Source organism: Poecilia latipinna, unplaced genomic scaffold (assembly GCF_001443285.1).
Source record: "Poecilia latipinna isolate Pla-1442-1.1 unplaced genomic scaffold, P_latipinna-1.0 Scaffold526, whole genome shotgun sequence".
Taxonomy (NCBI): Eukaryota; Metazoa; Chordata; class Actinopteri; order Cyprinodontiformes; family Poeciliidae; genus Poecilia; species Poecilia latipinna.
The window spans coordinates 176,483-189,645 of record NW_015113142.1 but is presented as its reverse complement, the minus strand read 5'-3'; the positions used below and the strand labels follow the sequence as shown (position 1 = coordinate 189,645).

The 13,163-nt window shown below is 38.9% G+C and overlaps 2 protein-coding genes across 2 annotated transcripts in view; both read right to left on the bottom strand.

Moving 5' to 3' along the window:
* phc1 (polyhomeotic homolog 1) overlaps positions 1–4,637 on the bottom strand; it is a 13,128-nt gene extending 8,491 nt beyond the window's left edge. The window contains exons 1-8 of the mRNA XM_015040771.1: positions 4,484–4,637; positions 2,535–2,659; positions 2,311–2,418; positions 2,056–2,121; positions 1,833–1,976; positions 1,243–1,407; positions 436–1,152; positions 184–316 (exon numbers count right to left, since the gene is read on the bottom strand). Of these exons, the coding sequence (XP_014896257.1) occupies positions 184–316; positions 436–1,152; positions 1,243–1,407; positions 1,833–1,976; positions 2,056–2,121; positions 2,311–2,418; positions 2,535–2,651 (1,450 nt within the window). The 5' untranslated portion in view covers positions 2,652–2,659; positions 4,484–4,637. The remainder of the gene's footprint in view (positions 1–183; positions 317–435; positions 1,153–1,242; positions 1,408–1,832; positions 1,977–2,055; positions 2,122–2,310; positions 2,419–2,534; positions 2,660–4,483) is intronic.
* Positions 4,638–5,624: 987 nt separating this feature from the next.
* m6pr (mannose-6-phosphate receptor (cation dependent)) lies at positions 5,625–11,116 on the bottom strand. The gene is made up of 7 exons (XM_015040776.1): positions 10,760–11,116; positions 9,550–9,719; positions 9,212–9,378; positions 8,934–9,043; positions 8,385–8,515; positions 8,175–8,301; positions 5,625–7,934 (listed from the first exon to the last, which is right to left on the bottom strand). The coding sequence occupies exons 1-7, from the start codon at positions 10,763–10,765 to the stop codon at positions 7,812–7,814; spliced, it is 834 nt and encodes a 277-aa protein (XP_014896262.1). The 5' UTR covers positions 10,766–11,116; the 3' UTR covers positions 5,625–7,811.
* Positions 11,117–13,163: the final 2,047 nt, after the last annotated feature.

The following is a 13,163-nucleotide window of genomic DNA, read 5'->3' as shown; positions in this document are numbered from 1 at the left end:
ACATTGTATAGAAAAAACTTAAGTAGTTTAATGAAAAAAATTGCAGAATGTGCCAGTTAATCAATTAATCGTCTGAATAATCAACAGATTGATCAGTTACAAAAATAACTGTCAGTCGCAGACATAAGTGGATGATGCAAAGTTGAGAGAAATTCACGTTAATAGATGGTGAACTGGTATTACCCGAGTCCTTTGTGGGGGCAGGAGATAAAGGAGGAGCTGCATCCTTCATGGGGGCAGAATCTGATGCTTCTGACATCTCATTTGGTGCATCACTCTCAGATTTTCTCTTCAGAGAACCGACCAACGGCTTTGCCTGAAAGCATGTAAATAAAAAAACAACAACAAAAAAAAAAAAACACATTATGAGACACCAGTTATCGCTTTTTTTTTTTAAATACAAAGCTTGAGCAGAGCAGCTCATCCTGATCTTACCATGGCAGCACTGCTGGGGACTGAGCTAACCGCCGCACCAGACGGACTCTCCAGAGCCGCGTTGCTCCGCACCTGAGCCAAAGCCACAGCTTGTGCATTTCCTGCCAAGCCCTGCCTGGCTCCCACCAGCTGGACCGGGATGTGTGGAGGGTTATGACCCCCGGCGGTAGCCTGACTGTTGCTCGGTGGCGCTGGCAGTATGGGAGGCGGCTGCCGAGGAGACAGCTGAACGGGTAAGCGGTGTCCCTGAGCCGTCTTGGGCTGTATGGGGACGGGACCCTTTTCCATGTTAGCGTTGGCCTGTTGAAGGGGCTGCACCACCAGAGTCTGTGGGTTCATGCTGGCCTTCGGGGCCACAGAACCGATTGGGTAGCCCTGGGTGGAGGTAGTGACATTTGAAGTGGGCACCAGGATGACGGGGGAAGACGGGGCCAGGAGGAGCTGAGAGAGGGGGAGCGCTGGGGATGAGGAAGAGGAGGACGGGGCCACAGAGACTGCAGGGGCCACAGTCATGGCAGCCTGGTTCCCAGTCTTCACAGTCAGAGTGCTGGAGGCAGACGGCTGGTTAAAGCCAGCTTTAGCCATCTGCTGCTGCTGAGAGAAAGTCTGCTGCTGCTGAGCGAGAGGAAAGCTGCCGGCATCCTTCCTCTCTACACTTTCAGCCTTTACAGCGACGGCTTTGGCGTTAGAGGCACAGTGTAGAGCCAGGTTCTGCACCTGGGAAGCAGAGAGATCAGACATTTATGGTGAAACAGAGTCTTCCCTGAGCTGTAGCGCTGTAGAGACTTTTCTTTAAATAGATCAGACCTGGTCGTTGTCAGCCTGGGCACATGTAGTGGTGGAAGCAGTGTCATGCTGTTGCTGCTGCTGGGGTTGTGTTTGTGTCTGAGCTACCGTCGCTACGGCGGCGGTCGTCCCGCCGGGCATGAAGATGAGCTGAGAGGTAAGCGGATTCCTTAGAGAGCGGTTCACCTACGCAAAGACAAGAAGATGTGATCAGATCGTCTCCTAACCACATGAGGAAGAACGTGTAGGACTCAAAAACTGCTTATTACCCTGGTTATGATTTACTTACACTATACTAGTTATCCAAATACTAGGATTCTACACAGTTTCATATCGGCTTCAGTTAAACACCCCACAATCTTGGGCTGCATCACTATCAGTATAAAAAAACGATTAACTTAAACTGAAAGCCAAACTGAACAAGAACATTTTTTTAGTTTACTTTTCATTTTTTCTGCCCTCATGTCTTCAAGGAAGATAAGTCCATAATTTACGGCAGCAGGAAGAAAATGATGCGTCAGAGTGAGGCTTAACTCTCCCTTTAGATACGAACTGAGCATAGAACACATAAATCTAGTTATTGGTAGCATGTGTGTGCATTTTAAACTCACCCTGAGATACATCTGTCCCTGTCCTGCAGAGTTTCCGCCCAGCAGCACTGACTGGTTGAGAGCCGTTGTTGTTGCAGACGTAGCCGGACCGTGTGGACGAGGACTGCTCATAGTCCCACCGGCAGATGTAGTGCTTAAATTAACCTGCAGGAAGCATAAAAAATACAGGTTTCTATAAAGTCCTGAAAGATTAATCCTTACAATTTTCAATGAATAAACTTACAGTGGTGGGAGCCGGAGAAATGCTGTTACTTGGTGTGTTGGACTGGCGGCTAGCTGCCAGTGTGGCCTGGTTTAAAAAGGGAAATCAGGTTAAATGTAATGTAGCTAATTTAAAGACATAAATAGCAAAATGCTGTGCAAAGAAAAAAGTGTTCATAATCAGCACATCCAACCAGGTAAGCTGAAGAAATAATAATAATAAAAAAACTTTTATGGGGGAAGTTTTCTCATACAATGATTGCTGTCATAACTGCACCTGTTGCACAGCAAAGTTTTGTAGTTGGGCCGTATTGATCTGCTGCTGCAGCATGAGCTGCTGGAAGTACTGGGCTGCATTAGGTTGTCTCTGCAGAGCTTGGAGAGCCTAGACAAAAAACAAAAAAACAAAGCATTGACATAAACTTATTCAAGATTAATTCAAATGGTTAATTTAAATAATATTGGACATTTTTACACATCAGTTTATAAGCAATCTCTCACCTGTACAGCTTGTCTCTCATACAAAGACATGCGGGCGATCTGGGGTGCCCGGGAGTTCCCGCTCGCCTGAGGGTTTCCGTTTGTGCTGCTTGTGTTTTGGTCTTCGCCTGATTCCATGTTTGCTACTAGAAACCGAAAAAAACTCAATGATTGGAAAGGATTACAAAAAGTTTCTACTCATTGTGATTCTTGTTACGAAATCACAATGCAATAACTTTGAGGAAGTGCCAAAGTTTATAAAAAAAATGTGCAACATGATGTAATTTCTTTATTTCAAGCAGAAAAGCAACATTTATTCCATCTGCTGATAAAGTGTAGAATAATGATTGTAGTGATTTTGCTGTCTTAATATATAAACAAATAATTCAGACATTTTAAAAATCTTTGCCTCTCTGCTCTTTACAGAACACCACAAGTAGATGTTAGTGGTTTAATTAGTCAGGCTCTGGTGGAGCCGCAGACGGCTGCTAAACAGACCAGCCTGTAGCTTTCCAAGTGTTTAAAAATCAGCCACGCTTGATAAAAGTCACAAGTTTCTACCATTGTTGATCTTATTCACATTCAGAAATAAATCCAGAAAGCCAAACTTCCAAGTAAGGGAAAATGTAGGAACCCTCCTTTGGTCAGCTGACGGGGAGTGCCCAGCAACTATTTGGTTTATTTAACCAGGTAAATCAGTTAAAAAAAAAAAAATCTAATTTTCTGTGATGACTTGGCTAATAGGCAGCTGAAGTATACAAACTTTCTTCTTCTTCTTTTTATTTATTTATTTATTTATTTTTTTACAAAAATACAATTTAAAAAGCATTGTTTTTTGAGACATTAGAAACAGGGGTACGAATCAGAGACTTGTACGCAATTAGTTTCTGGAGCTAATTTTGTTTGAGACGTGCCGTCTTTCAGCCAGCTGAGCAGCAGTGCTTGACAGTAAGTGGGGAGGGGAAGTGGTCCTCTAATCTGCTCACTAGGCAGCTGAGAAAACTTTGGCCACTCCAGAACTTTCTCTGGTATCTCGTTAAGAGGTGACATGAAGCAGAGCAGAGGAGTGATATGATTGATTTTTTTTGTTGAGTCTTTTAAAACCTTTGAGTACATCATTACCACTAGCCAACCAATGCATAATTACTGTCTGTCTGTCACATAAACTCAATCATAAAGTACTTTGCTTGTTTTAACAGTTTACAAAACTCTAACTCTTTTTGAAAATGTAAAAGAAAATAGTCAAAAAACAATCATATTTCCTAATAATTTATTAGTTTTCAATTTTTTTATAAAGATCTGGAAAAAAGATAAATCAAACTCCTTACTTTCCAATACTTTCAAGACTGTGTAGGTATAAACCACGGACACAAACTGTTACAATCGACATAATTATAGTGCTGAAATTACAGAACAAACGCTTTTAGCGTCATTATGATTAAGTAAATTAAAGCTTTAACAGAGGTGGTGTGTGTTATTCTTTACTTCAACTCCTAAGGCAATAAACAAAGGTGTAAATATGAGCGCTTTCCCCGCCACAATCAGATCTAAAATAACTGTAAAAAACAACTGGCATTGTGATGTTTTCGTTAGCAAATAAGATGTAAACATTTTAGTTGGATATGAGCTTAATGAAACTTCATAAGATCACGAAAAACCAAGCTTTTCATCCATCGGTGGCTAACTCTTGCTACTTAGTTATTATTCTTCCACTCAGTTATATGCCCTAATTATAACGTTTGAATTGGGATACATGCTGAAAAAGCATCCGAATATTAGAAACAATGTCTTTGGGTATAAACATTTGAAAGCACTGACAAAGAAAGAAAACATTTGGCGTTAACTAGTAGTTATACATATGCTAACACCAGTTAGCAACATTAGCTGATTTCAACAGGCAGAAAGTCAGCAACTGTAGCTCCTCCAACAGTTCCTTTGGTCTGTAAATGTTTGTTTATTCAAGTGCTTACCTTTCGAGAGGCTTGTCTGTCCTTTTCACAGAATACACACGCATGAAAGTGGTCCTGATTTGTCTTTTACACTGGGAACAACGACTGAGCCTTTGAGGATTTTTGCCTGCAGTGAAACCCCGCCCCCTGCCACTCTTTTTCTTCTTTCTTCTGTTTGTCCACTTTAGGGGGCCTCTAGAGGGCGCTATGGCCCAACTGACCTGTGAATGGACGTTAGACATGGAGTGGGAGATCATAGGCAGGATCAAATAAAGTTGTTGGGAGTAAAAAGTGTTTTTTGTTGTTGTTTTTTAGATCGTAAGAAACTCGGTTGACCTATTCTACCTGAAACTGTAGACTAGGTGGAAAAAAAAACTTCTAATAACCATCTCATGAAGCGGGAAAACTTTGGACTGTGAATCATTTCTTGAGACTTTTAAATGATGAATAGTGACCCCTGCTGGCCAAACATATTACGGAAAGACAGATTTTACCGTTATTCTCTCAGTGAGAAAGTGTACGAGCAGCAAAGTGAGAGGCAAGTCGAAGTACGGAGAACCACACAAAGATATATATATAGATATATATATATAGATAGATAGATAGATAGATAGATAGATAGATAGATAGATATAGATATAAACATGTATAAACCGACTAATAAACCGGAAATATATACCATAAGGAAAGACAATGCTGTTAAAAAAACATAGGATTATCTGATTCAGAAAAATATGCAAATGTGTAGAATAATTTAAACATGTACAAAATATGCATATTTGCTCATAAAAACTAAACTATTTGCAAGAAATGAAAAAACTGCAGTAACGGATGTGCCAGTATTAGTAAAGTTATTTGAAATAAGAAAAAGTCTGCAAATACCAGTAAGGATATAAACACAGAGTATGTTGGGAGTAGTGATGATTATAAAGTCAAAATAGCTTATGAGATGAAGTATCTGCAGTTAGACACTTAAAGCTGGATAACTCACTGAGCAAACTTAAGGGGTAAAAAATAAAAATCAAGACATAGGCATAATCCAGAATGCCTAAAACCATGAAGAAAGCACTGACTGAGGAAAAGCTTCCATTCTGCTTTCAAAAAAAAAAAAAAATCAAGAAAGTGTGGTGCAACTCAAGAAAAACACTAAATAAAAGAGTGGAACCTTTACATCACACTTTACTGTAACAGTTATCAAACTGGATGCATTTTTATTTACTTCAAACACAAGTGATACCATTTTTACCAGAGAATACAGGAGACAATTCACTGAACTTAGAAAAATAGGCCAACATTAGTAACCTGTGACAAAACAAAGCAGGAATATTGTTTCCACCTACTGAGTGAAATTCCAAAACACTCTACTTTTGTTTTCACCAGTAATTTATGTAAAAAATGTATAAACCTTATGAATGATATCCTCAACTAACATTTTCAATATATTAATAGAGAATACAGCAGGAGACGTCACTGAAAACTTCTAACGTTTTAAAATAGAAGCAAAAAACTGCAGTTAGAAGGTTTTGGTCAAACTTAAGAGAAAACAAAAGTCGGTAAACGTACGACTATTTCTGGTGCTTAGGTTAACAATTACAATATCAGCAGTCAGGAAAGTTTCAACATTGGATATCGGACATTGTTAATGTTCATTCATATCAAAATACAATAATATACAGCATACCACATTTCAGAAATCAACAAAAACATAGTCAGTGCCACCAATTTTTATTGGCACCTTTGACAGAGATCAGTAAAAAAAAAAAAAAAAGAAAATTTAGAATAATCTAAACATCCAATTCTCACATTATAGATTATTTTGAACAAAATCACCAGTGACACAATTATAAGCACCCCCCCTCTGTGAATACTTTGTACAACTCGTCAATAGAAAAGCACTCTTCTGATTTTGATATGGAATGTAATGTATGAGAATTTGGCTAGGGTTGCCCAACTTAATAGTGCTTTGTTTCCACACAGTCCTCCTTAGTTCCATTTAAAAACCTATCTGGAGTGTTTAATCCTTGTCTAATCTGACACAATTCCAGTTAAGATCCGAGTAGAGATCTTAAGTAGAGATCCCCGTTTACATTTGTGATGGCAGGACAAACGAGGCTTTTTCTCTGACATCAATCTGGAACAACCAGCTGGAGTGAAGCCAGTGTTTAATAGTCTAGCGGTAACACTACTAGTCAGTGCCTGCAATATAAATAATAGGGGTCCTTGCACAACCTTTCTAAAAATTATATTTATAACCCAGAGAAACAAAAGCAAAATATTACTAAATAAGATTTCAAAGAAACTTATCAATTTTCAAAAGTGTAAATGAATACTATTGGTTCAGTTTTCATTTTCGGTTTACATTTGTTTTACAGAAACTTCCTGGGTTACCTCTAATTGTGAAACTGGTGATTTAGTTAAAAACACTTATTTCCCAACTCAGCAGAAGCACTGAAAGAAAAAAAAAAGGTTTGATTATTTCTAGGATTATGCTGTTGTAATAAAAAACACATTTCTTTACAAATCTTTACCAGGGGTGCCAATTACTGTGGTTGGCGCTGAACAAACAGTTTGAAATTGTCCATCAGCACTAAATAGGAAAACAATCATGTTTTTAAGTTTATTAAAGATGCATTGCACCTCTTTGACTTGTTTAGATTAAAAACGTGACACTTTCACCTGACACCTTCATTGACTACTACACAAAATATCTGAACTAATGTAGAAACTTTTCTTTGTACTTCTGGGTGGGGGGGGGATAAACCAGACTAATAGATTTGCATAAGCTTTGGTTTTTTTGCACTGCTCTCTAGATGTGCAGCAAGGCTGTATGTACTGTCACTGTGCTAAGAGCTGAAAAGGTACATTCACAATTCGGTCAAACTAACCCTTTACACACGTATAATTATCTGGCATAGCCTGCAGCAAGCATTACCTAAACAGAAACCAGACTGGCGCTGCCTGCACATCCATAAAACGAACGTCATCAGTTAAGTAGGATCATCATAAAACATAACCAGTGAGTTTGCGTTACAACTGAATTGAATCCTTCCTTTTTCCACCTGATTTCCATAGAAGAGTCAGGGATTTGTCTTTTTAATGTGTGAGTCACTCCTTTGGATGAATTACAACTGAAACTGAAATGTTTTGAGTAGGAAAGGAGACATGGCCTTCTGCCTCTTAGGAAACGTCTCAGAGCCACAAGTCTAAAATACAAGCAAGGTTTCAACAGGGGACTGACTCATTCCAGGCAAAGAAAACACACTTGTGTGCACCAGTAATTTTATCTAAGCTTCCGAAGCGCTACCTGTCACACAGTGAAAATGTATGCCATGTTTCTGACATACTAAGGTCACATAGGTAGTAAGTGGTCGTCTCTCTCTTCTGGCTCTTCGTCTAAAGCGTCAGCCGACACTCCTCGGTAAGCTGGAGCTTCCTCTCGATTTTTCGAACGGCACACAAAGTCGCAGCCATCCTGTAACAAAACAATCAAGTTCACATTGAGTGTTAAAACAACAACAAAAAAAAAGAATAAATGTTTACTTACACTGCAAAAGTAATCGTATCCCTTAAACTTTTTTTCATAGTTTTCTCATTACAACAATCTTCAGCGTGTCTTATTGGGATTTTATGCGATAGATTAACAAAACGTACTGCATAGTTGTGAAGTAGAAAGAACATTTTTGTTTTTTCTTGTAAGCTAGATAAATCGTACCGCTGAAAGGTTCCCAACTTCCACCCAGAAAGCATAATTTGGGAATTGCTCCATCCCTTTGGCTCCAACAATCAGCCGCTGGTAGAGGAAGCCGCCAATGAGGTAAACGGCCACAAAGCAGAAACCACTGGAAGAAGACAAACCTTCCAATCAGCATTTCTTATTGCAGTATGGGAAGCCTATGTGCCTTTGTGACATGTCTTTACGTACATGATGAGTATTATGGAGCCAGCACTCAGCTGGGATTGAACAGGAGGGCACACTGCACTGGAGTCCAGCTCAAACAGGTAAAAGCAATCTTTCAGCCTGTCTCTGTCTTCCAGAATAACTTCAAAGTTACCCTAAAAACAAGAAGACAAGGTAAGTTAGGGTTTTCGTTCACTCACCTGGAAAACATTTACAGAAAGAAATATTTCCCGGCAGCGAAAGTCCATTGGCAGTGACTGAAATGCAACCCTTCATTTAGAGTTTACTGGAAACAAACATGCGTCTTCACTTCCAGGATTAAAAAAAAACAGTGTTGAAATTTACTCTGAAAGCTAACCGACGTGTGTAAAGCAAGTTAGTGCACGTTTCTCATCCTTCCACTCTGATACAATTCTGAATCACTGTATTATAAAGTAATGGAAAATGGTGGATTAAATTTCAAATCAACAAGCCTGAAACAACATGCCACCATAAAAAATTTGATAATTTGTTTAAATTAAAAGAACTGAAAATGTAAATACACGAAGCGCAACTCATAAGTGTTTCTTTTACCGCCTCTGTGTTTTTGTTGCAGGAGATCATGATCATGGCCTTTCTCTCTTCCTGGTTGCAGTGGCTATCATATTTGTCACCATTATGGTAAAGCAGCATCACCCAGTCACCTCAAAGGTAAGAAAAAAAAATGTTAAAACAGAAAAGATAATCGAATGTCTCAGATTCTTCATATGTACATTTCTGATGGTTTGTCTCCTTACACGATACTATTCAAAAATAGTTAAATGCACACAAAATGAAACTAAAATCAGGTTTAATAAATTGCAAAGTCTTACTGCCGCCAATGACCTCGGTCGAGGTGTATGAGCCAATGATTGTGGGTTTATCCTGCGAGTCGATCGTCTTTTGAATAACTCCCGCATTTGGAACCCCTCCTGCATCTCCACACAGCTGGAACACATATGTGTACTTTTCCTTTTCTTCAGTGACCTCCACTGACAAGCTGCCAACATGAGAACATGAAGTTGGGAGCCGTTAACCATTACTGTAAGACCGCACACTAAAAACAACAAAGCAGCAAACCCAGAGCAGATGCAATGCTTTGGGTTTAATTATATATTCCTTGGATATCAATAAGATTTTACTTCAATGGGCAGGATGGTGCCAAACTTACTTTCTGTGGGCCAGAGGTTCCAGTCGCTCAAGGACTTTCCTTTGTGATGATGATTCGGTGCCTAGTTTGCAGGCCTTGGTGCCATTTCCGGCGAACACACCATTTCTACACAGCAGCAGCTGAGTCAAGATGGCCCACAAGACAGAACCTCGCATGGGAATTCTGAACAGCTAGAACATAAAGAAAAAGCAACTCTCAAGTATATTCTGAATCACTGTATTACACAACTTTTAGTGTCTTGATAAGCCCAGAAAGTAATGGAAAGCAGTGGATTAAATTTAATCTTAACAAGCCTGAAACAACATGCCATGTTATTAATTTATAATGGGTTGTACTGAGGTTTTGCAGATGTCAGGGTTTTAAAATTCCAAAATCATTTGTCATAGTTAAAGTTACCACAGTTAATGTCTGTGGATCTATGACACATGGAGTACCTTGATGCCTCTTGCGCACCTTTTGCGTCACACTGATGGTCAGCAGACGGAAAGTCTGCACAAAGTTAATTTCATCCACACCACCTCATATAAGGAGGAGGTGGATGGTACCTGACAACAATGGACTTTCAGGGAGAACCAAGGTACACCCTGGACAGATTGCCAGTCCATCACAAGGCGACACACACACACACACACACACACACACACGGACAATTTAGACTATTCCGTTGACCAAACAGTCATGTTTTTGGACGGTGGGGAGAAGCCAGAGTCCATGGAAAGAATCAATGCATGCATGCACAGAGGGGGACGAAAACATGCAGGACCACAAGATTCAAACCCAGGACCTTCTTTCTTACTACCAACTATTCTGCCATAAATCCCCAAAATTTACTCTAAAAAAGATTTTATTGAGATCCACCTCTATTTGGATAAATTATGCTTAAAATAGACACAAATTAGCAGTTTTTGTTTTGATCCTCCAAAACAGAAGTTTAATATGGCTCCATTCTGAATACACAAAAATAGAGCAAACCACAAGTGCAAAAAAAAAAAAAGTAAGCAATAATCTTAATAGGTACCACATTGATGAAAACTTCTATAAAACTAACGCAGCCATGTCACCCCATCGTCTGGATGTAAATGCAAATTAGCTTATAAGGTCAAGTCATCATACCTAAGCATGTGATTTTTCTTCCTCCACATGAGAAATCTATTTTTGCCAGAAGTCACCACTTCAAAAGCCTAGGTTTTTATCAGTGCCGTCCACTTACCTTCATGGCCTCCTTTGCTGTAAATCAGTGGAGGAAAAACCGTCTTACTAATGCTTAATACTTGCTTTTTAAACTGTAGTCAGAATAAGTTGCAATGAGCTTCCTCACGCTAACGTCGCTTCCTGGTTTACTTAACCAACATCAAACCGCATTTATATCATGCAAACAATGTAAATTAAATTGGATTTCGGACACCTCTGCTGACGCTGTTATTGTTGCCCTGGAGAGTTAATAGGTTTTCTTTTAAGTCGTGTTGAAGTGCGATTTTTAAGATGCTAACAGGCTACAGGCAGCAGCGTAATGCGGAAATGAAACTAAACACACAAACACGCGCATGTGACCGAAAACGAAGCCGACCAATCAGCGTTGGGTGAGTCCTCTTACACCCTTGTCAGCTGACAGGGGAGAGCTACAGGTGAGCGGAAGTGAAAAAAAACTTCAGGAAAAAAACGTATTTGGCTTGTCTTTTTCTCCTGCAAAACCAGGCAACGTATCGATTCAAATCCTTCTGCAAAATGTGTTTCCGCACCACCTCTGCTCCACCGTCAGCCATTGACCCTTCATGCAGCGTTAACAACCACTGGTGACGGTGCATTCATGAACACCCTGTTAATCAGACTTTCTAAATTCAGATCACAATACAAAAAAAAAAAAAAAAAAAAAAAAAAAAAAAAGATCAACCATTACAAAATAATTTCACTGATGTACATTTATGTTAGGCTTGGGATATGGGATATTTAAGTAAATAATAAGACAAACAAGACACAAATAAACTACAAACCAGGGTGAAAGGGACTAACACTGATCTAAAAGAAATAAACATGAGAATAAACACAAAGGAATGAACAAATATTCCAAACACTAATGGCAGTAACCAGCAACAGAATACATCAAGACCTTTTCTAACAATATCAAATCAAGAAATAATCAGAAACACAGAAGAAAACCAAGTGACACATATCTCTTGACAGGTTCAGGTGGTTATTAGAGAACATTAGTGAGCAAACGAACGAACAGCAAGGAAGACAACAGGCAGGTCTCATCTAGAATACTTACGAAAGGCTCTATGTATGTGAATAACTACTTGAGAATTTACTTTTAAGCTTTTCAAAGCCGATACCAGTATGACCAGTTTACTGTTTCCAGTTGCCTCAGCATTTTTTCACTGTGTCAGCAAAGTTAAAAACAAAGCTTGTTTTCTAGTTAGCTGTACCTCCTGATTCCCACTTATCAGCACAAATCTCAACAAAAGCCCACCTTTTAACCTGTTTGTATTTCAATCAGGTGGAAACAGTAGCCGCCTCTTTCTGATTCAGTCGTGCACCCAGAAACGACAAGATTAAAGAGGAGAGACGGAGACCTTCCTCTGATAGCACTGTGCCATTCCCTTTTCTCTGTCCTTTGTCCAAATAAAACTAAACTTTGTATGATTAAATAAAAAAAATGAGTAAATTGGTTGACAGTAAGTAACTTCCAAACACTTTATTTTGTTTCACTCTGCAGAATTGTGTTACATTCATGTAGAAAATGGTGTCTACACATATAAGCAATTGTAAGTCGGATAAATATATGTGGCCTTTAAATAGCTGACTTCCTCCCACAATCTATAAACATGACTGTTAATTGTGGTAAATTGAACTATTTAAATCACCTTTAATTGTGCGTGCGTGCGTGCGTGCGTGCGTGTGTGTGTGTGTGTGTGGGGTTGTTTGTCCTGTGTGTCACCGTGTTGCTCTGTAACCTGCATCTCCTCCAATGCCGGCTAGAAATATGCACCAGCCCGCCGCGACCCTGCAAGGTGAAGTTGATACAGATAATGGATTTAGGGATAAACATATAATTAAGTGTTAGAATAGTCACATGATTCAAACATTAACTAATAATGGGAAAGTTTACATTTATTACAATTTTGAGTTATTTAATTTACTGCAGACATTTTTGATACATCTGTTACGATTTTATTAAAATTAGCAGATGTATAAATATTTTAGAAATCATTTATTTACTTTGATTCTGTCAATTTTAAACCCTATAATATTGAACAAGGTATTGAACATGTTTGGCTGATGGGAATAAAGGTAAATCTTTTGTTGATTTAAAAAAAAAAGTCTGCACAAAGCTGAAGAAATTCCCCTATGAGAAACACAGTGCAATTCAGCAGAGACATAAACTGGTCCACAGAAAACCATAAAATTTAATCAGCTGTTGAACTGTAAGACCACACTGAAGTGTGAAAATTTCAATGATTACGTTGGCTTTGAACTTAGTTTGACATAAAGAAAGTTTTTATTGCAAATATTGTTCCTTTCAAAAATATTTATTGCAGTTATTTTTGAACTTTTTCACATTTTAGGTGTTTTAGGAAGATTTTGTGTAATAAACCAACACAAAGTAGTGCTTAATT